General features: G+C 42.3%; 2 protein-coding genes across 7 annotated transcripts in view; both read right to left on the bottom strand.

Moving 5' to 3' along the window:
- The window catches only part of usp19 (ubiquitin specific peptidase 19), a 34,296-nt gene extending 12,590 nt beyond the window's left edge, over positions 1–21,706 (bottom strand). Inside the window, exons 1-16 of one of the 4 annotated variants that reach the window (XM_064298167.1) lie at positions 21,384–21,706; positions 17,396–17,689; positions 10,173–10,301; positions 9,492–9,628; positions 8,899–9,381; positions 8,075–8,471; positions 7,785–7,941; positions 7,500–7,571; positions 6,936–7,051; positions 6,241–6,467; positions 4,634–4,826; positions 4,194–4,327; positions 2,927–3,085; positions 2,186–2,296; positions 1,316–1,426; positions 693–794 (exon numbers count right to left, since the gene is read on the bottom strand). In XM_064298167.1, coding sequence (XP_064154237.1) covers positions 693–794; positions 1,316–1,426; positions 2,186–2,296; positions 2,927–3,085; positions 4,194–4,327; positions 4,634–4,826; positions 6,241–6,467; positions 6,936–7,051; positions 7,500–7,571; positions 7,785–7,941; positions 8,075–8,471; positions 8,899–9,381; positions 9,492–9,628; positions 10,173–10,301; positions 17,396–17,552 — 2,685 coding nt within the window. In that variant the 5' untranslated portion in view covers positions 17,553–17,689; positions 21,384–21,706. The remainder of the gene's footprint in view (positions 1–692; positions 795–1,315; positions 1,427–2,185; positions 2,297–2,926; positions 3,086–4,193; positions 4,328–4,633; positions 4,827–6,240; positions 6,468–6,935; positions 7,052–7,499; positions 7,572–7,784; positions 7,942–8,074; positions 8,472–8,898; positions 9,382–9,491; positions 9,629–10,172; positions 10,302–17,395; positions 17,690–21,383) is intronic. The other 3 variants (XM_064298168.1, XM_064298170.1, XM_064298169.1) reach the window with 3 other exon arrangements.
- Positions 21,707–23,004: 1,298 nt separating this feature from the next.
- The window catches only part of lamb2 (laminin, beta 2 (laminin S)), a 36,275-nt gene continuing 31,513 nt past the window's right edge, over positions 23,005–27,766 (bottom strand). For all 3 annotated transcript variants that reach the window (XM_064298165.1, XM_064298164.1, XM_064298166.1), the window contains 7 exons: positions 27,507–27,710; positions 27,136–27,280; positions 26,673–26,880; positions 26,171–26,312; positions 25,366–25,542; positions 24,817–24,976; positions 23,005–24,599 (listed from right to left, as the gene is read on the bottom strand). In XM_064298165.1, coding sequence (XP_064154235.1) covers positions 24,463–24,599; positions 24,817–24,976; positions 25,366–25,542; positions 26,171–26,312; positions 26,673–26,880; positions 27,136–27,280; positions 27,507–27,710 — 1,173 coding nt within the window. In that variant the 3' untranslated portion in view covers positions 23,005–24,462. The remainder of the gene's footprint in view (positions 24,600–24,816; positions 24,977–25,365; positions 25,543–26,170; positions 26,313–26,672; positions 26,881–27,135; positions 27,281–27,506; positions 27,711–27,766) is intronic.

The following is a 27,766-nucleotide window of genomic DNA, read 5'->3' as shown; positions in this document are numbered from 1 at the left end:
GACAATCTCCCCATATTTAAAGCAGAAATGCCTGTGTGCCATGTTTTCTCTGAGGCTGCCAACAGTATAAAGTATTAATCTTTGACCTATCCTGAGATTAACCAACTGAAATATGTGCTCATAGCCTTCTAGAATCACAAAAGGTCACACTAAAAGTGTACAATTAGTGGTGGTCTCACTGAGATAAGCACATTTTCTGTATCTGGCTAAACGGAACACATCGCATTATGAGGCTAAAGCCAGCAAAAAAGATGAACCAGTAAATGACTGCCTATTGATTCTTACAAGTGAAGGTATGGGACCATTTACTTTATTCTGGGGCCAAAGGAGCAATGCAGGACTGCTGAGCATGGTCATAGTTCCAACTGAACAAACATTCTCAACTGGTCTAGTTTCTGACAGCACAATTTTTTCTGTACAGATGCCTGGCATAAAAAAAATATCTACTCTGTTTAAAATATATGTTACCGTCATCAGTTCAGGACTGCTGTTATTGTCATCTGTTCAGTACTGCTGCTTACATGGAAAAATAATATTTGGTTTAATCGTTTTTCAATAAACCATTCCAACGCGCACAATATGCTTATGTAAGATCTTTAAAAGGGGCAGGGGGCTGTTTGGAGGCTTGGCTCTTTGAGCAGCAGAGCCCAAGTCCATGCAGAACGAGAGGGACGCAGAGGGGCCGGTCTCACCTCAGCGAGCCGCAGGTTCTCCACTTTGATCCGCACGCTCCTGGAAATGGACTCCAAGACTTCCGCTGTGCTCGAGTTCTCCTTGCTCACACTCACCAGAAACTAGGAATGCACAAACACAGGGGGGAGTACAGAGTCATTACAACTCCCAGTGTTAGCCGTCTGGCTCGCGATAGTGCATAAATCATTCACTGACTGCAAAAACAGTACTGGCACACAGTATGAAAGCACTGTGATTAAAGAAGCTTAGTGCTCTTAAAACTTTCATTGATTCTCTTTCTTCTGTTGTTGTTTCGCAGAGCCATTTTCATCTGTTAAAATGCATTCGAAGCAGCTGTCTTCTTTACCCCGAACGGTAATGGCATCATGCGACTATCAGTAATTTGAAATAAAGTATACACATTATTTCTTCATTTTTCTTTTGTGTTGATATTAAATTTATTACACATTACATTTATGACACCAAGAACAGAAATTGTTGAAAATTGTTGCGTGAACTGTCAAACTGTGTTTACAAATGCAGTGTTTCGATCATTTGTGCCAGTACTGTAGATAAGAACAAGAAAAGTAAAGAAAAAACAACCAAATGACACAACACTCGAGCATTGGTCACGGTTCTGTACCTTAATGGGTTTCTTATGAGGCTCCTTTGCAAAGTAAAAGACAGTCAGCACCTTCTGCTTCTGAGGTAAGGGCACCGGCAGGTACAGGAAGGGGTCGAAGGTTATGGACACCTGAGGACAAAGCAAACAAAGTGTGACACCTTGCCAAAAAATTAGGACATGATCCTTCAATGGTAGGACAATGGCAGGGTCTATCCACTTATGCCATTACTGTCCATATAATCCCATAACTGCATTGAGGTCGCTTATTTACTTACCCTACCCATTACTCTGAAAGCATCAGACAGCTGATAATAAAACATTGAATAGTAATCAAATTATATTTCTCTTTTATAAATGAGGAGGACAATAACAGAGTCTGATCATCTGTATCGCACTAATTCGCAATTAGCATACAGCGGTGCACCCTGAAAATAACAGATTTGGTTGTACAGAATACTGGGGGGGGGGGGGGGTGAGCCTGGGCCCAGGTCCTTTCATAAACCATCAGAGAGAGACGATGCACGTCAAATTCCATTACATTACATTACTGCAGTAATAGAGCTCAGATACTGACACCCATATCTGGCCCACACCTACTCCCAGCCTGCCCTCATAGGCCCTGTTCATGATTAAAACTATTCATCAATAGAAGCATGCTAAAATGATTCATGTTACGTCATTAAGTCATGGTCAATAGCACAAGCTAAGGGCGACGAGTGGAAATTGCTAGGCTTGAAGCCCAGTCATAAACCAGTGGGACCACCTCCCCTTGCCGATTCTCCTAATCAAGTCATTTTTGCATGCAGCCGCACGCCCTCAGCTGTTACTGCCATTGCAAAGACAAGGGGCCTGTCCAATCTGGAATGCCTGAACGGGGAATAGCCTGACCTTAGAGCAGATGGGGCAGACCAGCTTTGATTTGTACTGGCCCTGGAACAGGTCCACGATGAAGGAGTCGTTCCGCATCTTGTGCCTCTGCCAGGCCTCCTCAGCCACGACCTGTAAGTCAGGCAAGCGTGAAAACGTGCCCATTCATCCCACGCTCTGCCGTATATACCGCGGTCTCTCTGCACGCTCACTTACCCACCGCGCGGCTAGCACAGCTTACATTCACCGCACACATGCTGACGCAGAAGTGCCTCACGTAAGGTACGACTGCAGATAACCATAAACCTCAAGCCATTTGCATTGCATCAAATCTAATGCTGCTATTTGATTAAAAGGAGATCAGCGATAAACCAAAGAGCCACAGTTACCTGAAAATGAATATTGCCCCGTCAATTGTAGTCATGCATTTGTAGTTATTTAAAAAAAAAAAAAAAGCTAACATTTGTTCACATTTTCTTAAAGACAGCAGACTCTGGGACAGTAAACACCTTTGACAGAGGTGCACCTTTATTTTTTGTTGAATTTAGTACACTTTACACTTTTAGCACATGCAAAACCAATGACATGACCAATGATTGGTCATGGTATTTGTTTTGCACCAATCACTGGTTGTGTTATTAGTTTTGCATGCGCTAAAAGGTTCTGAATATGCAAAATGTCATAGTAAATCAGACCCTTTATGCGTTTCATATTTAAGAACACTGCATAATTTCTTGTTGTCCTAGCGCGGCGTCCACACACCTCGTCCTGCCGGCCGTCCGAGTCCACGGTCTCCGTGTAGGGCTTGTTCTGGATGCGGTTGAGGTCCTCGTGGAGCCCGTCCAGCAGGAAGGCCATGAACTCCTGGGCGTCGTGCTGGGCGTACCCTGTGAACTGGCTGGCCTTGCTCGCCACTATAGCCTTCAGGGGAATAAGGAGGCAGGGATTTCTGAATCTGCAATGTCATCACATCACTAAAAAAAATTTTAAAAGCACATTCTCCAAGTTTCATTGTGTGTGTGTCAGGAGCTCTCCCAGATCTGCTGTGGCTAGCCAAGCCATTTTTAATGACGTTTGTGAAATGAATTAAAATTTGATTGCCACTGGCAATGGTACTTTTTCCCCTTAGCTTTACTAAAAATGTACAGAAATAAAACTGAACCAAAACCGTGACACCAAACCCATGAAACGAACCAAACAAAAACGTGTTTCCAGAACCACTGTACCCCTAGTTCTCTCTCCTTCCACAGTTTCTCCCTACTAAGTTACTAGGTTTGCTACCTGCATAATAATGGTGTAAGTCCCCTTTTCCTCCATTTATTTCCAACAGGCAATAAATTCCTATAAGATTTTCACAGCTCGAGGCAAATTTTCTCAACCAATTCCAGAGAGTAAAGTTCCAAGCTGCAGCCGGATATGTGCGGTTTCTTAAATAAAAACCCAGCAAAATTCTGAATTAACTTTCATATTTAATTGAACTAAAAGTTCACAGCCCTTAAGCACCTGCACAGCAATCCAGGACACCACTTCATGAAAACCAAATCAAAGTTCTCAAATATTTACAGAAGCAAGCACTCACAGCTTAAATTGCAGGCTTGCTGAATCAAGCAATTAACCTCAACTGCAAATAAAGATGAACATGATTAAATCACTAGCAGAAGACCAACTTATTTTGTACCAAGGCATAAATCTACAAAATGTTTTAATTTGAACCTACAAACTCAGGTAGCAGCAACACAGCAAGAAATAACTCTCTTTACTCTACTCTCTCCACATTTTCAGTCAAAATTAAATAGTTATGCATCAGATGAACTGAAATCCACTGCTGGTCATTTGGAAGAGGAGTAAGATGTACAGTTGGCCTGATAGCAGGGCAGCCTTCAGCAGTTCAGCTGCTCGTTCGACAGCTGCATAAATGCAGATACAGCGCGAAGCTAAAAATGGCGACGCTAATTCTGTAGCCTAATGAGTAACTGAAAGCATTACTAGATGCACACTAGCTGCTCAGAGAAAGCGTCTTCCTGCGTACCTTGAGCTTGGAGGGCTGGAAGGCGTGGTGCGTTCCCTTCCACAGGGCCCGGAGCAGCACCGCAAAGCCGATAGCCAGCCGCCCACCCGTGCCCAGCGGGTTGCTACAGTTAATCTCCGTCTCAAACGCCCGATCTGCGAGCAAACACACAGAAAAGGATTATCAATGCGCACTCAGACAATGTCACAGTTATGAGCAATGTTGCTTCCTACGAACAGGCTGCACGGCACGACAGGCCCTAACAAACGTGACAAACCAGGAAGCAGTTAAAAATACATCACTGCAACGTGTAACTGTTGAAACGAAATGTCACATTACTAAAAAACTTTCAGTAAGTGTAATTTATTCTAATTTTAATTGAAGTGTTACTGAATGCACTGTCGGTTGGAGGCTGCGATGCAGGAAGGAGAGGAGAGGACGTGTGGAGAACAGAGCCTCACCATGAAAGTAGTCACGCAGCTCACGCGTGTTGGACAGCGACTGGATGACACTGTTCATGAAGCAGGTGTTGCCCAGGTTGACCAGGCCCGTGAAGCCTGGCAAGCAAACCTTCTTCTCCTCCTCTTCCTCAGCGCGCTCGCTGCCAGCAGGAGGCGCGTGGGTCATAGGCGGCACCATACACGTGGGCTTAGGCTGATGGGAGAGGAAGAGGAGGAGAGAGGGGGAGGAAGAGGGCAGAAATTAAACTTTTTTCAAACATCACTGAATGATAAATCATGATAAATCTGCAGCCAACAGTGAACGCGACTTGGGTAGGACGAACCTCCGAGCGTGTTTATGTCCTCTGAACCGTTTCGGCTGAATCACTGTTTATAAATAAGATGAGCGCTGCGAGTGATGAATTAAAGGGCACTGCTGAAGCTGGCGCTAATGGTAATGCATTAGTAATGCATTCACAATGACAGGCTGTGCACAGTGCTCCCATAGTCACCAGCGTCCTCAGTGCCCGAGCCAAACAACACGACTCTGTCAACGGCGGTCCACAGCTTTCTGCTTCAAGGCCTGGATAATGCTGGATTCTCCAATCAGCGAACGCTCAAAATAGGAATGAAGGGAACGACTTATGTACAGGCTTTTTAGCGGAAAGGTTTCTCTCATATTCTATTTTTATATGAATGCAAAAATTTCCCCATCTTGAACTGAAATAGCTGGCGCTGAATGTTCATGGCCAGCAATGAACTGACCACTCATATGTCTACATTGCTGAAACGATCAATTATTTATTTGTAAGATCATACTGACCACATACTAAATTCCTGTAAACTGTAAACTATGTATATAAAGCCTAAACCAAACTTAGGTCATGCTACACCAGAAAATCATAAGATTTCCTCCTTTCGATGAAAGATGTTTTGCTACTGTGAAATATCACATTAATCCACATAGCAAAACCATCAGTTTCAGTACAAAACCAAGCGGCTTTCATCTCATGTAGTCTTACTGAAAAGACGGCAATTTATAACTTTAGACTATTGCCCTTGTCTAAATTTGTGGTCTGACATGCTTCGTCATAACTTCAGGAAGATACAAGTTGTCAGGCTGTTGTGCATGTATCACCCACCTACTCGACCAGGAGCAGCATGGGGCATTACCATATAATATGGGTATTAGCCCATCTGTGCTTCCTAATACATTAGTGGCATTTCATGTTCATTTGAATTTCAATATAATTCACACCTGTTGCCACCAGGGTGAAAACCTGCTTTCTACCCCTTTAAGGACAATGAATCGTTGTCCCCAATTATCCTTGCTTCTAGGACTGCCAGAGAATAAATACATATAGATGAGGACCTGAGGTAATTTTTCAATGCAACAATATTCATAGCGTCAGCCATCTTGTTTGTTGTTCTGTATGACACATTGATAACAAGGACAAAGCATGAGTCATTGATCTGAGATCTGAATTCATTCCATTTCCCACAAACTAATGAGAGAGAGGGAAATGAATGCAACTCAAGTGCAGCCGCCACGTGGATGCCGTTAGCCTAATGGCGTTTCCAGCACATTCTGCAGCGCGTAGCCTCAGAAATCCCCCTTCAGTCCTCACCGCAGCGGCGAGGAGCGGCTCCTGCTTGATGGGCACGTGTTCGGCGACGGTGCGGGCCGCCACCGCGTCCAGGCCGCTGTTGTCCTCGGCGCGTGGGGCCTTCTCCTTCTGCTCCCCCGCCCGGGGCTCCTCCTTGGCGGGGAGCGCGTGCTGGCTGCTCCCTGGCTGAGTCTTATCAAGAGAGGCAGGCCCTGAGGGCACAGCAACCTTGGCGCCACCCACTGCACCTTAAACAGAGGAGAATAGAGCTTGTGGTTAGGAGCTAAAGGCCGAGCAGCGTGATGGCCCAGCAGCTGAGGATGCGAAACCAAACAGAAAAGGATTTGTGTTCATGGCACACTTGCAGATCTACTTCTGTTTTTCTCTTTTGCTTTGGGTTTTACACATGTTGCCGTTTACACAGAACAGTTCATATTTGCTCCATTCATGTTCAAATGATGGGTGATGAAAGGGCTGCACGGACATTACCAGGCAACTTTTACTAACGTCTGTCTACACCCTCCAACCCTTTGATTGGCTCAGCATGTACAGAGCCCTTGCCATTGGCGGGCCAAAAGTCTCTATGTAGAATAAGGGAGACCGAAGTCTACACACAGCAGACTGGTATGGCTCATCTGGAGGATTTTTCTGTCTATAACGAGCTGGGTGTGCGGTGGCTTAAGAAAGGCAGGGCAGACAGAAGCCAGGCTGCAGACCTTGTGTTGCGGGGGCCTCCAGGCCCCCCCAGCGCTGGCTGTGCCTCTTCTTTAGTGTGATATCGATTCGGGACGGGGTGAAGGCGTAGGTAGACTGGTCAGGGTGGATGAGATTCCTGCAAACGGGGACAAAATTAGACCCACCATTCATACCCTTATACATACACAAAAACTACACAATTAAATGGTCTGCATTAGAGACAGACCCAAAGGAAGACAAGAGTCCCGGTAAAACTCACTGAACTGAATTCTTATTCAATGGTTACAATTCACAATTTAACAGTTTAACAGTTGAACCCAGATTCATCCCGCTTTACATACATTCAGTTTTAAACCTATTACAACGAGCATCCCTCATGTAACTAACTTTCTATTGTGCATGCATGCAAGTCTGAGACATCTGAACATTTTTTGATTGCGAGTTCAATTCCTGGTGCTTTCCTTTTCTCTGCAATTCTGCTTCTAAATAACATACTCGAAGCCAGGAGCTCGGTTTCCCAGATACCGGACACCACAGTTACAGTTCATTATGACACATACTTTCACGTGATTTAGAGGCCCTACCTGAGTTTGACCTGCCACTTAAAGACAGTGTTTGGTCCACAGTCCGGATGAAGCCGCAAAAAATTTGCATCACTGTCGAAAGGAAAAAAAAACAACCGAGTTATAACGATCTGCCAACGCATCTCTTAACCCTTACACAATGAAACTATAAACTATAAATACGTGCGGTGATAGTAGCTGGTGACAGATTAAAATCCGCAGTATTTATTCCCCTTGGAGCCGTCAGTCCTGGTCAGAGGCCAGGGGGCGCTGTGCAGGCTGGGGACCTGTGCCCGGGGCGGTCACCTGGTCTGGAAGATGAGCGTGAAGTCTTGCTCCCGGAATAGCACCTCCGCAGTCTCCCTGCATATCCCTTTCATGTACACGTTCACCACCATCAGGTCATTGCCTTTCTCATACGAGTCGTTCTTCACAAACTTCAGATTCACCATGGGCTCCGGAGCTGTGAAAGGTAACGAGGAACATGTCCTTAGAGAGCAAAAATACAGTTTACAGCGTTATCACCAGTAACTATGCATTAGATTCCTAACTGCGCAAAGACATCATGGTATAATAATAGAAAACCAGCGCTGCACCTTCCTGCTCCTTCTCCAGGGGCTCCTCTTTGGGCTTGTCCGTCTTCTCGTCCTGCGTGCCAGCCTTGCTGGCAGGGTCCTGCTTGCAGACGGTAGCTGGGCTGGCCTCTCCCGCTCTCTGCAGGCTGGGCGGTGTGGTCGCCTCGGGCTCCACAGGCTCCTTTCTTCCTGCCTCGGCTCCCGTCTCCCCCTCCGGTCGCCCCTGTGCCGTTTCGGCTGCCCCAGCTGCCGCGCCCGTCACGTGAGCGGGCTCTTCTCCAGCCGGGGCGGGGCTCCCCTCAGCTGCCCCAGGCTCGGGCACAGCGGCCGGGGCAGCTTCCGCGGCGGGGCTGTCCTCCTCACCCGCCCCAGGCTGGGACGCACAGGCCGGGGAGCTCTCCTCCTCCTGCGCTGTCACCTGCCACAGAGCGCAGCGCAGTGAAATGAGAACACAGACAGGCGAGAGTACTCACATAGCACTGACTCTGATTTTGAGTACCCTGTTCTGAAACATGGCCCTGGGTACAAAGAGCACAGTAAGATTATAAGCTGTAGCACTCCCCAGGTTCCATTAACATTCTGAATAAAAAAATAAACTTTATAATGTAAACGATGCGGTTCTTTGCCAGTGTCACCCTATTAATGTACCTTCTGGTGACAAAAGTGATCTATGAAACCTTCACAACCTTTTAACTTTGACTGAGCAGTGAGAAGCATATCCTCATCTTAAGACCATAAATTCACCTCAACAAATCTAATACAACTGAAAACAATCTCGTGTGTGTGTGCGTGTGTGTGTGGTGTGTGCGTGTGTGTGAGAGAGAGAGAGAGACTGGTGGGCCTACCTGGGATTTGACTCCATGACTGCACTCTGTGGAGGGCTCCACCTGTGTGGCCGGAGGCGTCTTCTCTCGGCCGGCCTGTTTCGGTCGGCCATTTTGGGTGACGGCAGCCTCGGCCTCTGCTTTACCATTAGCTGGACCCTTGGCCTGGGCGTCCCTCAGGACCCCCTGCTCAGCGTCTCTGGGGCCCCTGACTGGGCGGCTGGTGCGCTTGGCGCTGGGCTCGGCCGGCAGGTCCCCTTTGCCCACGTGTTTGGGCGTCTCTGCGCCCTTGGTCCCGGGGGACTCGCCCTTGTCGGGCAGCTTGTTCTTTATGGAGCGCTTGACGCCACGCTCGGGTTTGCTGCGCTTCTGCTCGGTCAGGGGCGACGGGTGTGCGGAGGCCCTGGGCGCCTCCACCTTCTCCTCCACTTTCTCTAGCTTCACTGGCTGCTCTTTGCTGTTGTCAGTCTGGATACTTACAGGTTCCTTCTCTTTTTTGGTTGCCTTCAATAAGACACAAACACACACAAGTCTTAGAATATGCTTTAAGGTTACAGAGAGAATTCACACACAGTCAGAGACAGTGTGTACGTGAGCTGTGGAGATCATTTTACCATCAAAGATGGCCAGGTGTTGAAGGGGATCTTCTTCTGCATGACCAGCTGCAGGAAGCTGCCCTTCTCCTTGTACTGAACCTTGCTGCAGGAACTCTCGATCTCGGCGCGCAGGTGACAGCCCCACTGGCTCCCATCTGAAAATAGCAGTCACAGCCCATCACACTCACGCTTGTACTGCAGGCCCGAAGGGCTCCTGTCACACTCATACCCTCAATGCTACCCAGCTGAAGGCCTGCGTTTCACGCAGACGCGCCAAAATGAGTCGAGGAAGCTTTTCACAAAACATAAAGACAGATCGAAATCAGTGCTCAACCTCAGTCACTACACACCATTTCTTAGTTTGCTTTTCACACAGCATTTGGATACTCCTAAATTGCAGTGGGATATACTCATATTTTCATCCATAAGTATAAATACATTTAAATCATTTTCTAACAGCGTCACAAGACTAGGTTTTTTTTCTGCTAAACGGGCTAAACCGTCTTTGCTTTCCCACGAGCCTGTGGAACTGACTTTATTATGTAAATTATGTCAACCAAAACAGAACACACATTTAGAGCTGAAATTGGCAGGATTTCATGCGCGCTTATTTGGGGCACGCTTGCGCAGTCTGATTGCCTCTAAAAGGTTTCTGATGGCCCATTTGCTAATGCACAAGCGCGACGGCTCGGGACTCACCTGGGAATCGGACCTGACAGGCGGTGTCAGAAAAAGCCACGTTCACGTCCTCCACCTTCAGGACGCCGTCACCAGAGCGCAGCTTCACAATCACCTCGTTAGCGTTCTGTTTCCAGTCCAGGAAGGCATCTACAGCACACACACACACACACACACACACACCACTCAGTGTCCTCATACCCCACACAGAGCCTAACCTCATCAGTTACAACTGAGAGAAGCATGGCTGAAAATGGATATCAACCCTGAATTTCCGACCTTGAACTGGTTTCAGTCTATTAACAGACCAGTTAAAGTCATGTTTCAGCCCAGGACTTATATGAGTGCTTCTGGCAACAAGATAGGCTTATGTACAGTGCAGTATTCAAATCCAGCATTTCTGGAGAGTTTTTCTTATTTATCTCAGCCCATTTGAATTTGTGCCCTGGAAATAAATGTCATATATTATATCATAGCGTAGTTTAATGACTGTAACACTGAAAGGCAGTGTGGGAGCCATTTTAAAGCCCTCTTAAATACCAGCAGATGCTGATGTCTGTGTTCCACCAGAATTAAACAGAAGGGACAGAAGGGAATTTTTAAAAGCTCTCACCACAACATGTCATGCAGCTTTAAATAATTCATAACAAGACATAATAGCAACAGATCACATCATAACGGAGACATGTACCACTCTTCTCCAGCAACACAACAGTTGCACTGCCACTGGGTTTGTGCAGTCAGCAGAAGTTTATCTGCCTGTGCTGTGAGGTCATTCCATGCAGAACTTAATTCTTCTGCCTATTTTCCGCCTATTTGAAATGCCCAATTGGATTCATAAGCTAAGCTCATTACTGAACCCACTGCTTTGGATGAATGCACATAAGCATGTACTGTTTTGATTAGCTGGTGTAGGTACCTGCATTTGATGAACTCTGACATGCTTTAATAAAGTTGTCAATAGAATGATGATGTACATTTACAGACTACCTATGACGTTAGTTAGTCCACTTATTACTAAACATAGTCTCAATATATCTTGCAGAACTGAAGCTCAGTTCAGAAAGGTTTAGGAATGAGCAAGGTAGCAATAATAAATTAAAAAAAGTTTAAATTCAATTTGCCAAATTTCAATTTGAATGTTTAAAAAATATGCAAAAACAAAAAATATAATTGATTATTTTTAAAACAGTGAATCGGGCTATCTTATTTCAATATGAAATATCTGCATTTAAGTGGTGAGCTAATCTAAACTGTCATAGACTCTTCAATTCTTGCAATTTCACAAAGAGCTTTAAAATACAAATTCATACAATGTATCACTGCACTGCATGTGACAAATACGCAGACAAGTCATTGCCTTCAAAACTGGCGCATTATGTAGGCTAATTACCACCATTAACCATGAGACATCAGAAACATCACTGTATACAAACCCAGCATCTGATCCTGTAAGGTTCAAAAGCAGTGTGCTATTTTTAGAGCTTAAAGTCAATAGTAAGCAAGCCAGTCAGTAAATTTCACTCATGACTGAAATTAGTCCTCTTTAACAAAATCCTTGTTGAAAAAGGAAACTAATAATATAAATGGATGTCACTAATGGCATCATGAGCAATTACAAAATATTCATGTATTTAATTCCAAACCTTAACCACTAGAATGAATTAAATTAATAAATTACACTACAAAAAGAAATACTAAAATGGTGTGAAACCATATAGGCTAACAGAGAACTCAAAATATCAATTATGTTGCAGAATGGCCATAATTCAGTAAAGATTCCAGTATGAGACATACAGATAAATATTATCTGCATCTACAATACCACAATACCTTCCGTCACAGCTGCACCAGACGAGCTGCTGCCCATCTTGAGCTATCCAAACTTTCCCATTTGTTTCCGTTCAGACAAAATGAGTAAAAAGTAGTCAGATCTAAGAAGGAGCATGGCACTGGTGCTCAGTGTACACACACTCAGAGACAAGTGCCAGTTATTTGGAAGCTACATTTGCTTTCACCTTTACTACTATGCTGCATGTGTGCATGCGCGTGCGTACATGCAACATGCGCGCGCGCGCACACACACACACACACACAGCACATATACCAACAAGCACTTATGCGACCCCTCTAAAGGTCACAAGAAAAATGAACCCCTCTTTCACTCCTGACAGTGAGCCCAGGGACTATCCAGTAATGAAATAATAAAAAGTACATTGCTTTCTACATTGGTCATAAATACAAGTTATTTTGCCCCAAACGGCACTGGTTAAGATGGGAAAAAATGCACTTTTAATGCAACACTTACACAAAGAGGGCTTCTATTGTGGGATGATGCCACAGTACTCATGGTCCAGAATGCAAAGCCACTGAATTGATTAGTCTAATGTATTGGTGATACAAAGCAAGGGAGAAGCAGAACCGTTTGCATGACCTTGACAAACCCATTTTCACTGAGGTCGAGTTCACACCAGCTTGTATTTCAATACTTCAGCAGGAATGGGAGCATGGCACATGCACGCGCGCACACACACACGCACATACACACACACACACGCACGCACACACGCGCGCACACGTGCACACGCACACATGCGCACACGCGCGCACACACACGCGCATACACACCTACCCATCTGATCAAAGGGTGTTTACACTAAAACATTTTTCCAGCAGGGCCTTCACCCAGAGTTCCTGAAGGAAATACGAGCTCCCAGCAATACATGAAACCTGTCATCAGTCATGCAGATTTCACAGTAAAAACACTGCAGCACAGATAACAATGGAATCACATTCACACATACCTACGCACACTAAAATTACCATTCAATATGCAGACTATGGTAGCTCACCTCAATCTAGCCTACTACGTAAAGTGATCATATTATATGTACTTAATATTAGCAAAAACTGGAGGTCTTCTTGAAAAGCCTACAAGACGAAAGGAGATACTTCATTGCTCAGAACATTTAGGTGACCAGAACGGCAAGTATCCCAAGCATTCTCATGGAAGATGCCATTTTCTTTGCAAGGCAGAGAATATATTTAAAGAAATAACGCTTATCGTGTTCAAAAGCCGTCACGGAAAGAAGAATATACAAAGAAAAATGAGAGTGTCAGGGATCATGTTCCAGGCTGCCTGAGGACATGTAGCTGCTGTTCTCACACAAAGGACATCCAGTCCGCTCACTGAATAATAAAGCATTCACACTCTGTGGCTGCTAAATTATACTTATTATAATACTCTTGATCATAAGTATCATATTGTCACCTGTTCTTTTTGATAGCTCTGGCACATCTTGCATATTTCCGTCCCAATGACATTTAGCTGGATCTTCCAAAGACTGAGCAAAGTCCAGGATGAGGGACCCATGACCCATTTCCACTGGGTTAACTCCATCATAATCCCTTCCAAAGACACACTGGCAATGTGACTGTCCATCATCCTGCTCTTGCTGAACCAAATGGAGGGTGAAGGAAATCGCTCAAGGGTACAAAAACAAAGCAGCTTCACAAGCACACAATCGCACATTCCCCTTCAGAATGCACACATCTACCTACAGTGCAAAGCCCTTTCCTCTCTATGCCAGGCTACATTACACAGTTCAGTTAACCGGGCTGTTTTATCCTAGTGATGGACATGCAACAGCAGAAGTTTTCTGCCTTCAAATGTTATCAATCATTCAATCAATCAAAAGAGAATTTCAAGAACGGAACATTCTGCAATAAAGCCATAGCGGTTTACTTTCATAACATCATGGTCTGCATGACTCAATGATTCCAAAAAAGACAACTTGACAACATAACCGATGTCAATGTAATGATCATGCATCGCCAGGCAAATGCACCTGCTTGTCCAAGGATCCCTGGCCATTCTCATTATATGTAATTAACACAAGCCATTCAGATGGTACAGAGGACATGAACATCTTGTACATTCGAGCACTCAAAAACCGTGGATTTAATCTTCAAATGATTTATTGTATTTGTTAGTAGTTTAAGAGTTTTGCCTCCAGTTTATTTGGCTCCAGTTTATGTGAATTTTATCACTCAAAATAAACTTCCCTTTGGAGGAAACCCGAGAACTCCAGTCGCAAAGCTAAATGGAAAGGATAGCCCGACTCCCTGGTTTATAAAATCTTCTTCCTGAACCCTAGGTATGCAAACTGAACCCTGGGTTACTTGTTATTTCCATGATGACAAGTCACCATTGTCAGAATAACAGTTTCCAGTTGTTTCTTCTTAACTGAATGAAGGACCTGCCACTCTTACATTTGCAGGCCATTGTGCTCCACCCCCAAAGCCAAGTCCTGTGCCAACAAAGGCATATTATTCAAGTAATGAAGTTAAAACATATCCACACCCTGCATTCTTGAGACACGTAAGGGCGCTCTCATTCCATTATACTAGATAATCATATAGCCTTTCATAAAAATATAGCGCGATAGTAATCACTCTATTTTATTATGCTGCAATTTCACTAATTACATTTCCTACATACACCGATCAGCCACAACATTAAAACCACCTGCTTTTTTCTGATTTAATATTTTATTTTCTAAATAAATTCAAAATAAATTATAAACTCAAAAATGCCATCTAACCTGTGCTCGCTCAAATGACAAAATCTGCGTATTCCAGATCTTTGCCATGAACATTTTCGGAGTGTGTACGTTTATCCAGTTTTTAATATGCTAGTGTCAATTGAAATGTGCACAATTTTGCGACGCAAATAGAATATTTATCTCGTCTAAACTAATTGAGGAGAACTGTATCATATTTAGTATTATGTCATTTCTAATCAAGTACAATAATTAAAAGCAAGTTGACACCAATAATAACGTTAATCAGTTTAAGGGATTTTGCCTGCTCATTTTTCAGCGCAGCACCTGTCACTAGGGCACCCAGTGGTTTCCTTTCACTTTAAAAACAAGACCAGGTCAAAACCTAGTATATGGTTTTGAAGACTGCCCCGCTATTGCAGTCCAGCCAAAAATAACTATAGCACTTTGCTGTAAGCGGTGGGTACAGACCATTTGACAATTAGGACGTTGGCTCTTCTCCATTGCTCTTAATGGTCTACAAGAAAATACAAATAATTTGAAATCCACGCCTGCAAATCCAAAATACTATAAAATACTTGGTAGATTTGTTAATCACCGCTGATGGCGTTAATTTCTACTTGTTTAACGTGACTTTCGAAAGGTTAGCTAGCGTTGTTGTAAAATTTAGTGTTAACACATTACTACGGTTGCGGTTCAGTCACTCTTCACGGTAAGAAGAAATTTTAGGATAGCGCTTCCAATATTGCTTGTGTCAAAAGTGCTGCGACGGAAACAATGATAGATTTACTGAGTAGCCACATCTGTCCAAAATGTAAAAAAGTTCGGCAGTTTTCACGTTCGGGAAAAAAATTATGACAACGTTGTCGTGCACATCAATGTCATCAAGCTAACGTTATTAATAAACAAGTGAAGTCGTTATTTCGATGGCGATTAATAAGTCATGTAATGTTACAATGTATCGAACGTTACATGCTACTAGTTTAACGTTACCTACACACTGCTTAAGTTAACATAAAAAGAATGTATGCCTACTTACCAACTAGATTAAGTGATAACGCGGAAGTTTGTAACGAGGTTAGTTAACCTACTAAATAAGAAATGGTGGCTTGCTAGGTAATGTTAGCTTGTGATAGTTGGAAGCGTCAAGTGTTGAACGCCACTCTACGCACAATTAGGGTAAAGAACACTGATCTCAGACCTGCTGTTTTCCTATAGTGCGTTCACGTTTTAACCAACAGATGACGCTGGTGAGCTTTCCAACCGAGCTGCCCCACTGTAACTGTAGTTTAAAAAACATCTTTAAAATACTTTTTTTTTTTTTTAATTCCCCGATGCTTACGCCTGGCGGGGGGTCAACTTAGGCCCGGCGGGCTGCCGGACTTGCATTGCACTGGCAGAAACCGTGGAATCATAAGAGATCCAAACTAAATATGTCTTATACAACATTAAAGACAGATACATTTTTGCATGCTGTGCTCATCAATCTTAATGGCAAACTAAACACTTTGGCTTTTAAGCCAGCCAGGTTTCTAAATGAATGCAAACTGGAAAATAAAAAACAATAATAGGTTCTTTGAATTCCACTTTTTACACATAGAATGGTTTAATATGTACTGCCCATAATATCAAAATGAGGCTCCAGAATATATTAGGAAAAATGGCCAGATGCCATTGAAGTTACTGCAGTGGACTACAATTCAAGATGGCCATAGTTAGAAGACTACAATACCCACTTGCTCCAAAGCAAAACTACATGCCCCAGCTGTTATGACATCCAGCAAAGCAGATAACACAAACACATAATGGGGTGGCACAAAAGAAACATCACAGTGACATTGCTTTTTAATTTCAGAGTTTGGTCCTTTTATAAGAGAAAGCAAATTTTTGATCCCTTAATTTAGGGCAATTTTGCCAATGAGTCAAAGCATCTGAATTCTGAAATGACTGAATTCTGCTCTACCCTTCAGTAAACTTAGTTTAAAAAAAATATTTGTACCATGGCCTTCAGTTGCTTTGACTCTCAAACGAAGTCACAAAACATGCATTTATATCTGAAGTGTACAGATCATGCTTTCCTATTCATTTTCTGCATCATTGTTTTCCTTGGGTTACAGGGTTTACAAACCAGTTTCTCTCTTCTTTAAAAGGGGTGAGGATTAACTCACAAATCCTATTGATGTACTGCTCCCAGAGGGAATAAAATCAATAGCCGAAAGCAGTGCATTATGAGAGGACAACATGATACGCAAAGTAGAAGTGGATAAGGTAGAGGAGGAAATATAACAAATGGGAATAAGATATATGTGGATGAGAAAATGGGAGGGTGACAGTACAAATTAGAAGAATGAACTCCAGGCGTAAAATAAATGCTATTTTAAGTTGTACAATATGGGAAGCAATCTGTCAATTGAAAATTATTAAACACCACATTTTTCAGTGATATGCACTAGAATGTAACATCAAATTGTTTTTGCGGTGGAATTCTGATCAATGATTCAATCATTTACACCACCTACTGTAGCTTAAAATAGGTTACGTTCACCTATGTGACCTGATATCCTACCTGCTTAACCCTAACCCTAACCCTAACCCTAACATTTACTTTCCCCAGTTAGTGCAAAATAGCCAATGGTCCACAGAATCAGCTGGAAAGGGACAGAAATGCTGCAGCGGTCCTACCTTTCTTGAGCTCGGTGCTAGCGGTGCGCTTAGCCTCGCGGCTCTCCTGGTTGGCCCTGTCCTTCTGCTTCTTCTTGCTGGTGCTGCTGTTGGCGCCTTCATCAGTCCCGCGCTGGCCTCTGCGTCGGCCGCCCGCCTCGGCGCTGCTGCTGGCCATCTTCAGCCACTTGCTGCTCACGGGCCGTCCGGCACCGCCGTCACTGCTGGGGTCTGGCTCTGGGGTGTGGCGCTTCCTGCCCGGCCCGGCTATCTTGGCGACTTTTCAGGACAGAACTCTCCCAGAACAGAAGGGGCCTGGCGGGGTTATAGCGCATTCAATTACACTCGTGTACTCTGGACTCCATGGATTCAAACCCTGAATGGGAACATCAGTGCTCTTCCCATTCAATATAAGTTTATTAATAAGCAGTACTTATATATAATACAGGCTATATAATACACTCCCACATATCCGCCCTCAATCGACAGACAGGTGGATACATGAAGTTTTAAATAGTTATGGCAGCTGATGAAAATGCAAACATTAATTAATATAAGTATTTGATTTCAGTGGTTACTGTAAGAAATGTTCATTTTCAATGTCAAAAAATTTCTATTACAAACACTGGGCAACAATACGACAATACAAAACAGACAAATTACTCATTGACAAAGTTTCAGAATTAACCTATGTGAAAAGCAACAGTCTGTAAGCTATCATAGTACATTTGCAGGATATGAGGTGATTTTGTGCACTGTTTAGAAATAGAGCATATAGAAATTCCAGAATTGAAAAAAAATTAATGTATCCTCTTTGATGGTTTATGTGCTTTTTTTGCACCAGGAGCAGATGTCTGAATGTACAGTTAATGTGCTACACTTGTGTAAAGGTTTTGCACTTTGATTAGGCAGTGAATCTCAATTTGAAATTTACATTAACATATAAATGAGGGCATTGGATAATGCAGTAGGTCATTAATGTCAGTTATACACGCAAACACACACACACACACACACACACACACAAACATGAAGTACAGGCAGGAAATGTAACTGCAGGTGCTATTCTTATATATATAGTCAAAGTCGCAAGTCTGGCATGGGAGATCACAGCTGCACATTTACTGATTTAGATACTTCCACAAATATGGAGTGATCAGGGTGAGAGAATGTTAATAAGCACAATAAATATCAAAACACATACATTCAGGAACAAATCTGAGCAAAGGAGAAATTTCAAGGGTTTCTTGTTTTTGAAAATGTAGGCTGTGAAAATTATTTAAATCAGGAATTTTGAAGACTGAAAAATTGAGAGAAAAAAACTACAAAAATAATATTGTTGCCATTATCTGATAGTTTTAAGTTCAATATAATGCATTTATGTTTTTCCACATTAAATAACTTGCATGAACATAAACTAGTCAGACCTAAAGAACATGATATTACAACAAGCACACCTAACAGTACCGCAAAAGAAAAGCAATTAGATCTATACATTATAAGTCTATTAAAGGTATTGTCATCTTTCAGGACCATTTCATCTCAGGCTTTCCTCAACCACATTTAAACTATCTCCTGCAACAGCTTCAGAACTACAAGTTCCCAACTTTGTCCTAGTTGCTGGCTATCTAAAATAAAGTATAAAACCTTTGCAACGGCAACCCAAAAGACGAATCTTACTGGAGACAATAGCGTGGGGTCAATTCAGAATTTAGGGATTTATTCCTATTAAAATCATCACTAGAAATAATAATTTGAATTCTAAAAGCTTGCAGGATACAGAATTTTAATTGTAATAATAGGAAGTAGAATCTAATTTAGTGACATTTTTAATAAATGATGGTGTACAAAATGTCATTGTACAAGTGGATTTGAAGTTACTCAAGTTGAAGTGTATTTTCCTGCCTTAGACCACAAACCCCCAAACGCCTCTACACCAGCCATTGTGAAACTCGCCCATCCTCAGAAACTGCTAGAAGTATCTAAAATATCCTTCATTATACATGAAAACAGTCTGGTCTAATTTAAAACATGAACTAATACTAATAATCACAAAAAATCTAAAGTGAACTGTCCCTCTAAAGTGACAAATGAAATAAATGTAATTGTTAGTATGAAATAAAAGGAGCAGTAGCATCACTGGCTATCTTCCAAAGCAGACTGAAGACCGACCTCTTCAGACTGGTTACCTTCCTGTACCCACCCCATGGCACTGCCTTCTTCTGCATAAATTTAGGCTGTGGTATTTTTATGGCTAAAGGTTCTATTTTATCATTTTGCATTTCTCTTCTTAAGGCTTATAATGGATTTAGTCTGTAGGTCTTCAGAATGCATACTTTGGCTCTTGGACAGCATAGTTAACTTGCACTCAAGCATTGGTAATGCCGCGTCCTTACTTGCTGGTCTGGGAATGTTGTTAACCACTGCCAGGTTGGCTTAAATGATTTTAATGCAAAACATATGGTGGGATTTTACACTGAATTCAATTAACTTGCCTTTCTTTTACATTTGATTCAAATTCAATTCAATAAGAAATTGAATTTTCTAGCAATTCTCAATTAAATTTACAATTGAAATCTAAAATGATATTTGGAAAGCTGTCAAAGCTGCAAATACATAAATGTAACAAATTACCGTGAAACATTATGAAGTATCTAGCAAACTGAAACGGCTTACACGGAGTACAAGTGTACAATTACAAATATTGCTTGTTACAGGTATACTATTCAGGATTTTTACATTGAACATATTATAACATATCCATGCTGAGGCATATGATGTACTGGCAATATTGGTATTTACGCACGTTTGTGGATTCCTGCACCGGCTTCACTTGTATTTTTATTCTAAAATGTGTTTGGGACGTTTAGTGGATTCCTGCACCTTCACCTGTATTTTTTATTCTAAAATGTGTTCTGGACATTTCCGGGCTTCAAGTTACATCAACAGTTTCCTTCTCCTCAGAATAGCCCTGTCAACTATTTAAGGCGTTAGTCTACAGCAGGGAGATACAACTGGTATGAAAGGCACGAATTTACTGCTACACTCTGGTAGTAGCCGACAAACTTATGAAGACAACTTGTGCTTGCTTCAAACAATGAAGCGCTACGCCGGAAAAAACTCGCTGTTTCGTAAAACAGCACAAAAAGGAGCTTGATCCGGCGACAGCAATCTTTGTACTTCGGGGACAGTGGATAAGTTATAGTTACATTCATGTAATGTTCGTGTCCATCAGCATTCAACATGTACATCATATGAACAGACAAAACGGAAAGTGTCCCAGCAACCTTAATGTTAAATTAACGTTAGTGTAAACTACATTAAGGTTACGAGACTTATGACAGATGAACCTGCATGGCAACGTCAGCTTGCCAACTACACCAAACCCATAGCGTAGCTAGGTAATGTTAGGCTGCTAACTAGCTAAATTATATCTTATTCATTTTACTTTGGACACTGTTGCGTTATTTTATTAACTTAAAAATCTTGCTAACGGGAAGGTTAAACAGTCATTGCAGCACAAGTTCACTAGCGACGGCATTAAAGCCGGCGGGCCACATGTAACGAGGTTATTTACCGAGCATTCGACTGCCACTAGCTAGTAGCACCTTAGCTAGTTCGTTATTCAGCTAAACATTCTTGCTGTGAATTACCACAGCTTGATATCTCTGGTTAGCAAGCTATGCCTCGCACAACAAAGCCAGTCTATACTGCATCGTCGGTAAGTCATTGTGACTTTAACATTACAACGAATAACGTGAACTCGTTAATCAAGCTATCTACAGCTAGCTAGGTTATTAACGAATGACACCAAGCGGATAATTTAGCTGGCCGGCAAGCTAACCGGCCAACTGTTTATAGCTAGCTAGGTAGCTAACTTGTCTAACCAACTCGCCAACGTCAATTTGACAAGGACTGATAGTAGCAATGAACATCCAGCTAATTATATCCATCTACCTAGCGTTATTAAAGTAAGCAAACAAAAAAATGTATAGCCATCCGTACTTACAGAGTTTTTAAGACAGTGTGGTGTTTACCCACTCCTTTGATCGCTGGCCGGCAACCGAATCACTTCAGCCCGAGGCTCCTGGATTCGGCAGCGGGCCGCTGTTCGCCCCTGTCCGAAAGACAGGAAACTCCGTTCTCCGGTGTTTCTAGAAGATTCTAGCCGGGACCCATATTGTACAATATTAACAACACATCAAAATAGATGATAAATGTCTACGTAAGTGTAAACGTGATCTCTTTCCAGCAACTTTCTTCGCCGGTCTTTGTGCAGTGACTCGCACTTTCTTTAAGAACAAAAACAGAAAGAAACGAAAGCCCAACTACTTCCTGAAGTCAACATCAAGAGCTCCTTGTCACGTGACACGGGTTTTTTACGCTAGAAGTGTAACCTCTGCTAGCAATGTACACATTGTTTGAAGAGAATTTTTGGAAATCGTGTTTATGGTGTGCCCAAGCAATAGCCTTATGTATACACAATCTCATGTAATTGTAACATTTCAATAAATGTATTTCAGTAGGTTTAAAGCTTCCATAATTAGCTCATACATTTTAGTCTATAAATTTAATCGATAATTAAAAATAAAAACCATTTCTTTACTCCGCACTGTAGTTTGGGGTAATGTTTAAGGAGACACGTGTCAATGGCCTAAATAGTTAACATACGCTAAGCTGAAGGTCCACTATGCGCGTTTAAAGTAACGTAACTCTTTATTAAATCTATCCAGCAAGCAAATATGTTTATTTGAACCTTCACTATAATAAATCACACCCCCAAGCTCTGATCAAGTTCCAATTTGTGATTCAAGTGTGAGGCTTCAAAGTTCAGGATTCAAATGAGTTATCATGGGAAATGAATTCTGAAAGACTGGGGTCAAACGATTAACCTGAAGGTTTGTGTAATAAAGGGTACAAATACTAGTTTGCAGGTTTGAATTATGTTACATGATTATGTTGGGGGCTAAAAACTGAGTATTATTAAGGGTACTCATTATGTACCCTAGGCTAAATTGAGACTTAGAACATTTTTTTTGTTGAAGCTTTGGCCTTTGGATTAGTCCTATAATTCAGGGATTCTCCATATTAAGAATAAAATAGCCTTTAAAAAGTCATTAACATGCCTTGATAAAAGCTTGCTGCGGCCAATCACTTTTCTTTTGTCATCTTCCAACGGCCTTGTAATTAAATAGCTAAAGTCCAGGGAGAAAAACTACAGTATGTTCATTTTAACTGTCAATGTTCACATCATTATAAATTGTCTTCAATTTCCAGGCACAGATTTTTTAAAAATCTGAACACACCAGTAGTTATGAATATAGAAATAAAGAACAAACTGGACATGTTATTTCCTCATTTTATATTGATTATGCATGTCTTCTAATTTAAATATTTAATACAATTCTCGATGTGTTAAGCCTCAACAGGGCATACATTTGAAAACATCGACAGAAAAATGCATACAAAATGCAGAGCAATGTAATAATTTGCCAGTTGTTATTTTGTTAATACAAATTAAAACCTATACAAACTATATGTTATATCTGTTTAAATGTGAGTTCATTTTAGTGTAAATACTATGGTAAAAATTTGTATGTTCGTGCATAAATAGATCAAACACACTGTAATTCTAACATAAGCAAGTTTTGGTTTATTTCATTGCGTTCTACAGACCAAAAAACAATATGGCCAACGAATGTGCCACTGCAAAATTCAAAAACGCAAAATGCAAAAACTGAATGTCTTTTAAAGTCAGCAATGTTTTTAAGTATAGAATTTGTGAGTGACATGATGTTGTCATCTTTCATCCTATTCCATTCACAGTATTGATGTATTGTACATGAAATTTAAAGGATACTTCACTATAATTTAAAAATGTAATATTTTGTTCCTTAGCACCTTAGTGTTGGCAGAACCAGTGTGAGAATGTCAGAAGTAATTGTTCATTGTTTTACACTTGTCAAATGCTGATATGAAGCTTTGTTAAATTCCACATGTTTTGCTGTCCCTTACCTTTTCTATTGTGGATATCCATACAATCTCTTCTCTTCCTTTATAAGTGATTCATTAATTAACTTCAAATACTTTTGCAGTGTAAAGACCAATTTAAAGATATCTATCTAAGCTTAATAAAAGAATGCATTTCTCCATCTCTCCTTCCCTGTTGATCCCTGTCCAGGAAGGCTGCAGTGTCCACTCCATATGGATATGATTCAGGTAACTGCTAATGGCTAAATGTTTCAGGCACCATGTTTCAAAGGACTACGCTGGCTGTGGTTTGAAATCTGCAGAGAGTGTGGACAAGATCTCTGCTCTAGATTTAAGCAAATTACATAAAGGCCATCTTACACTAAGCTGTAAATACAGTCTACATTGTATACACAAATATGGTTTCTGTATGAGTAAGTAGGTTAGACTTTATATCTATTTTATACTGGACCAGCCTCAAGCTATGGTAATTTACTCATTCATAGATGAAGAAGAAAAAAATACATGCAAGAGGCGCAACCAAATTTTCTTAGTACAAAATTTCAAGGACAAGAGGCATACGGGAACAACGTGACCAGGATTACACTTTGTTACAGCAAAACACATTTCAATTAAAAAAGGCTTGCATTATATGTTCTGGGACAACCACCTGTACACAAATATAAGGCACATATGGAGGTAGAAAAAAAACTCACTTATTACAGGGAGTTTCAAGTCAGGTGTCAATTCATTGCACACACATTACAAAGAGTGAATGCAACATGTTGGCATCACATTGAGTAAAGACTGTGGAAAGAAGGTTTTTTTTGCTGTCAAGAAGGTTCCATGGTTCTCTCTATGTATATCCACAACTGTAAAAACATGTACATTTTCATATTTTCAGTGAAATTACCCTTTAAGTTTTATGCAATGTTCCAGCCAATGTCGCAGCTATACTTTGTAGTATGACAGTCGTCGTCCCCCACAGTTGGCATAATTGGTGTAGTGCTCTTCTGACCACTAGAGGGCAGAGTTTATAGTACAGTGGTACATTTTGTTTCTCCAGTGCAGTGTCTGCAGTGCAACCCAGGCTGTGCTAAGTGGGTGTAGGCTGGCTATTACTGGCAAGTGTTGTATATTTGGATCTGCTTGTTGATGTCATTGAGTATAGCCTTCATTTTGTCCTCCAGTCCATCCAGTTGCTTGGCTTTGCCTTCCAATGTTTTCTGGTTGGCCTCATAATCTTTCTCCAGCTCTGCATACAAAATGTAATAAGTGTCAGCATGAAAGCAAATACACATTTGTACCAAAGTTTCTCTGGCAGCTGCACTGAGGACAGGGCAGCTGTCAGCAAAGTTTAGAGAGGAGAATTGACTTTAGCTTTTCATTAATGTGAAACTGATGGAGATTAAGACACTTTCCCAAGTGGGCCCAGTAACCCCAGACAAAGGCATGTTTCCATCCTTGCTGACCTGCTAGTCTCTGCAGCTTATTCTGGGCATCTTGCAGCAGCTGCTTGGCCTCGTCCCGGAGGCGCTCTGCTTTCCGCTTGGCATCCTGCACTGTTTTTGCCTTCCTGTCCACCAGGTCCTGTACTGTCCTGTATTTGTCCGTAAGCTCGCCATCCAAAATCTACCCCAACACAGATAAATAGAAAACAATCAGTGACGACTGGACTGGACAGGGTTAGTTCATGACCATCCCCCCTCCACACTTGCCAGTGTTGTTAATCTGTAGCTGATATAATCATTGCACAGTTTATATAATTACTAAAGTGGTTTGATATGGGTTAGACCACATACATTGAACAGCAATTGAGCATCACATGAATCACAGAGGCTTATATTGTTTATGTAGAATTACATTGTTACTAATAGAGTAATTGATTTGTTTTTACATTTGGATTCAATTTGATCCATTGACAATGACTGTCCCTGCATGCACACATTTGTCCATTAAGCAGTAATAAGCTTAAGCAGTATGTGTATATGCATGCACTGTAGGCTTCCTCTCATCTTCACCTGTTTAGCTTCATTGGCCTTATCCCGCGCCATGGTGGCGGTCTCCTCTGCGCGGGACGCCTCCAGGCTGTTGCTGGCACGTTTTGTCTTCAAGACATCAATCTGCCGGCCGAGGCTGCCCAGGCGATCCACAGCATCTTTCAGGTCCTTTTCACTGTCAGAGGTTTCTGAGTGGATCTGCAGGCATAAACACAGTGTTAATGAGAGGAGGGAGGTGTTGGGTTGGGAGTAAAATCAGGAAGATTACCTGGAGGACTATAATTTTGCATGCATTCCCTGCATTAGATCTATCTCCCTCCAGAGCTCCCATTAAAATCTAATTGCAATGACTTCCCTTAAAGTTTTACTTACGTTTCAAGGATAAATGCAAGATCTTCAAGGAGTAAAATTCATATGAAAATTAACTATGTTGACTATTGAATTGTAAAGGGGAAGTTTCCATGTACTTTCCGCAACTTTCTATTAATCTTTGTACAGGGGTTTTCATTGGATATGGGCATCGCTTCTCTCCATAATTAAAAACATATTAGTCGGAAAAACAATATGAGAGAATCTACAGTGCAGGGTTTGCTTAGGGCAGGGCTGCCCATCCCTGTTCCTGGAGAACTACCCTCCTGCAGGTTTTTTATTTTGTCCCTAATTTGACACACCCGATTAGCACTAATTAGCAGCTCAACAAGATCTCTAGCTGTTGGATAAGGTGTGCTTATTTAGGGTTGGATTGAGAACCCACAGGACAGTAGATCTCCAGGAACAGGGTTGGGCAGCCCTGGCTTAGGGACGCTTTTATCTCTCTCCCACAAACCTGAGCCAGCCGGGCTTCAGTCTGGCCAATGTCATCCTTGGCACGTTGTATGGCCTTTTCTGCAGCAGCCTGTGCCTTGCGGGCATCCTCCAGTGCTTGCTTCACTGTCTCTGCCGTATTTTTTGCACCCTCTGCCCGGTTCCTTCAGAAACCAGACACAGGGAGGAGTCAGCTGTCTGATAATTTATCACTCTCTGCCCTTGTGTCCAGTGTCGCACAATTTAATCTACTCCAACAAATCCTCTAACTGAGGGGCTGCTGTGTGGCTCATCCGCTAAAGGCACTGTACTAGCACAACTGGTCCAACAGTCCAGTATCAAATCTGGACTGTGTCAGTGCCACAGGTTGACATGCAATTGGTGCATGCATCACCAGGCAGGATATTCACTACCACCCCTCTTATTTCAATTTTACCTTTCCCTCTGCCATTACTCCACCTTCTTTTCCACCCATACCTCACCCTGTCCACCTCCCTCTCTTCTCCCTGCCTTGCTGGACCTACCTGGCCCTCTTGGCATCCTGCAGCAGCATCTCAGCTTTGCGTACATCACCATGGGTCTGCTCCAGAATGGCATCCACATTGGACAGGCTGTTGACTCGGTCTTTGATCTCCTCCGCGAGGTGGCGAATCTGCTGGGGTGAGGCTGGGATCGACAGCTCCAGGACCCGGTTTGCTACCGTTTCGATGCTGTCTGGGTCTGCACCCTCCTCTGCAGAATTATAATCAACATTTCTCTCCACATTTGCTCTTTGTGATGAATAGATTAAAGATCACGCAAAGCTTTCTGTTAACTACCTGATCTATGCGTAGTAGTCTCTGAGAGTACACAGAGTTATTGTCCATGAGAAGAGAATACTGTACATTTTGGTTTAATACATTCCAACAGGGGTGGACAAGTAGTACTTGCAGAAATGCAAGTGTGAATATGCATGTAGAGAGAAACTGTAAAGGTCACAAAACTCACGCATGAGGAAGTCTCGAATCTGCTTTATGAGGTCACGGAGGTCGTTGTTGGAGCGCTCCACCTTGTTCTTGGTGTCATTGGCCTTGTCCAGGGCTGCTTGTGCCTTTCCCTTTGCCTCTTCCGCCTTTGTCTTGGCCTCAGCAACCTATAAATCCAGATAGGGAAATCACATGAATACATGTGAAACATGTTATATTTTAACCATTCAAGCCAACTGTGTTGTCACTGATTGCTTGGCTTCAGTGATTAATAGCACAGCAATGAGGTCTAACTCTGCTTTGTCAGCAATTCATATAAATATATTGTCAGATCTGTAAAAAAAAACAATTGTTAACCAATAAACCTTAACCAGGCATAGCTCCAGGACTCACCTTCTGGAAGAGCTCCTCCACCTCACCCATGGCCTTGCTCAGTTCCTTCTCTGCATCTTGGGCCCTTTTCAGGGCATTATCTGCTGTTGCCACAGCACCATTGCAGTTGAGACCTCCACAGTGTCGGTTCCCCTCATCATCACGGCAACCAGCACCACCACAAGAGCCCTCTCCACAGGGGGCATCACCAGGAGCTCCACAAACCTGGTGACAGGTGGAGCAAAAAGAGATCAGCTTTACAGAGGGTCAAGCATAATTTT

The sequence above is a fragment of the Anguilla rostrata genome, chromosome 11 (assembly GCF_018555375.3).
Source record: "Anguilla rostrata isolate EN2019 chromosome 11, ASM1855537v3, whole genome shotgun sequence".
NCBI classification, from domain to species: domain Eukaryota; kingdom Metazoa; phylum Chordata; class Actinopteri; order Anguilliformes; family Anguillidae; genus Anguilla; species Anguilla rostrata.
This window is presented reverse-complemented; position numbering and strand designations above follow the sequence as displayed.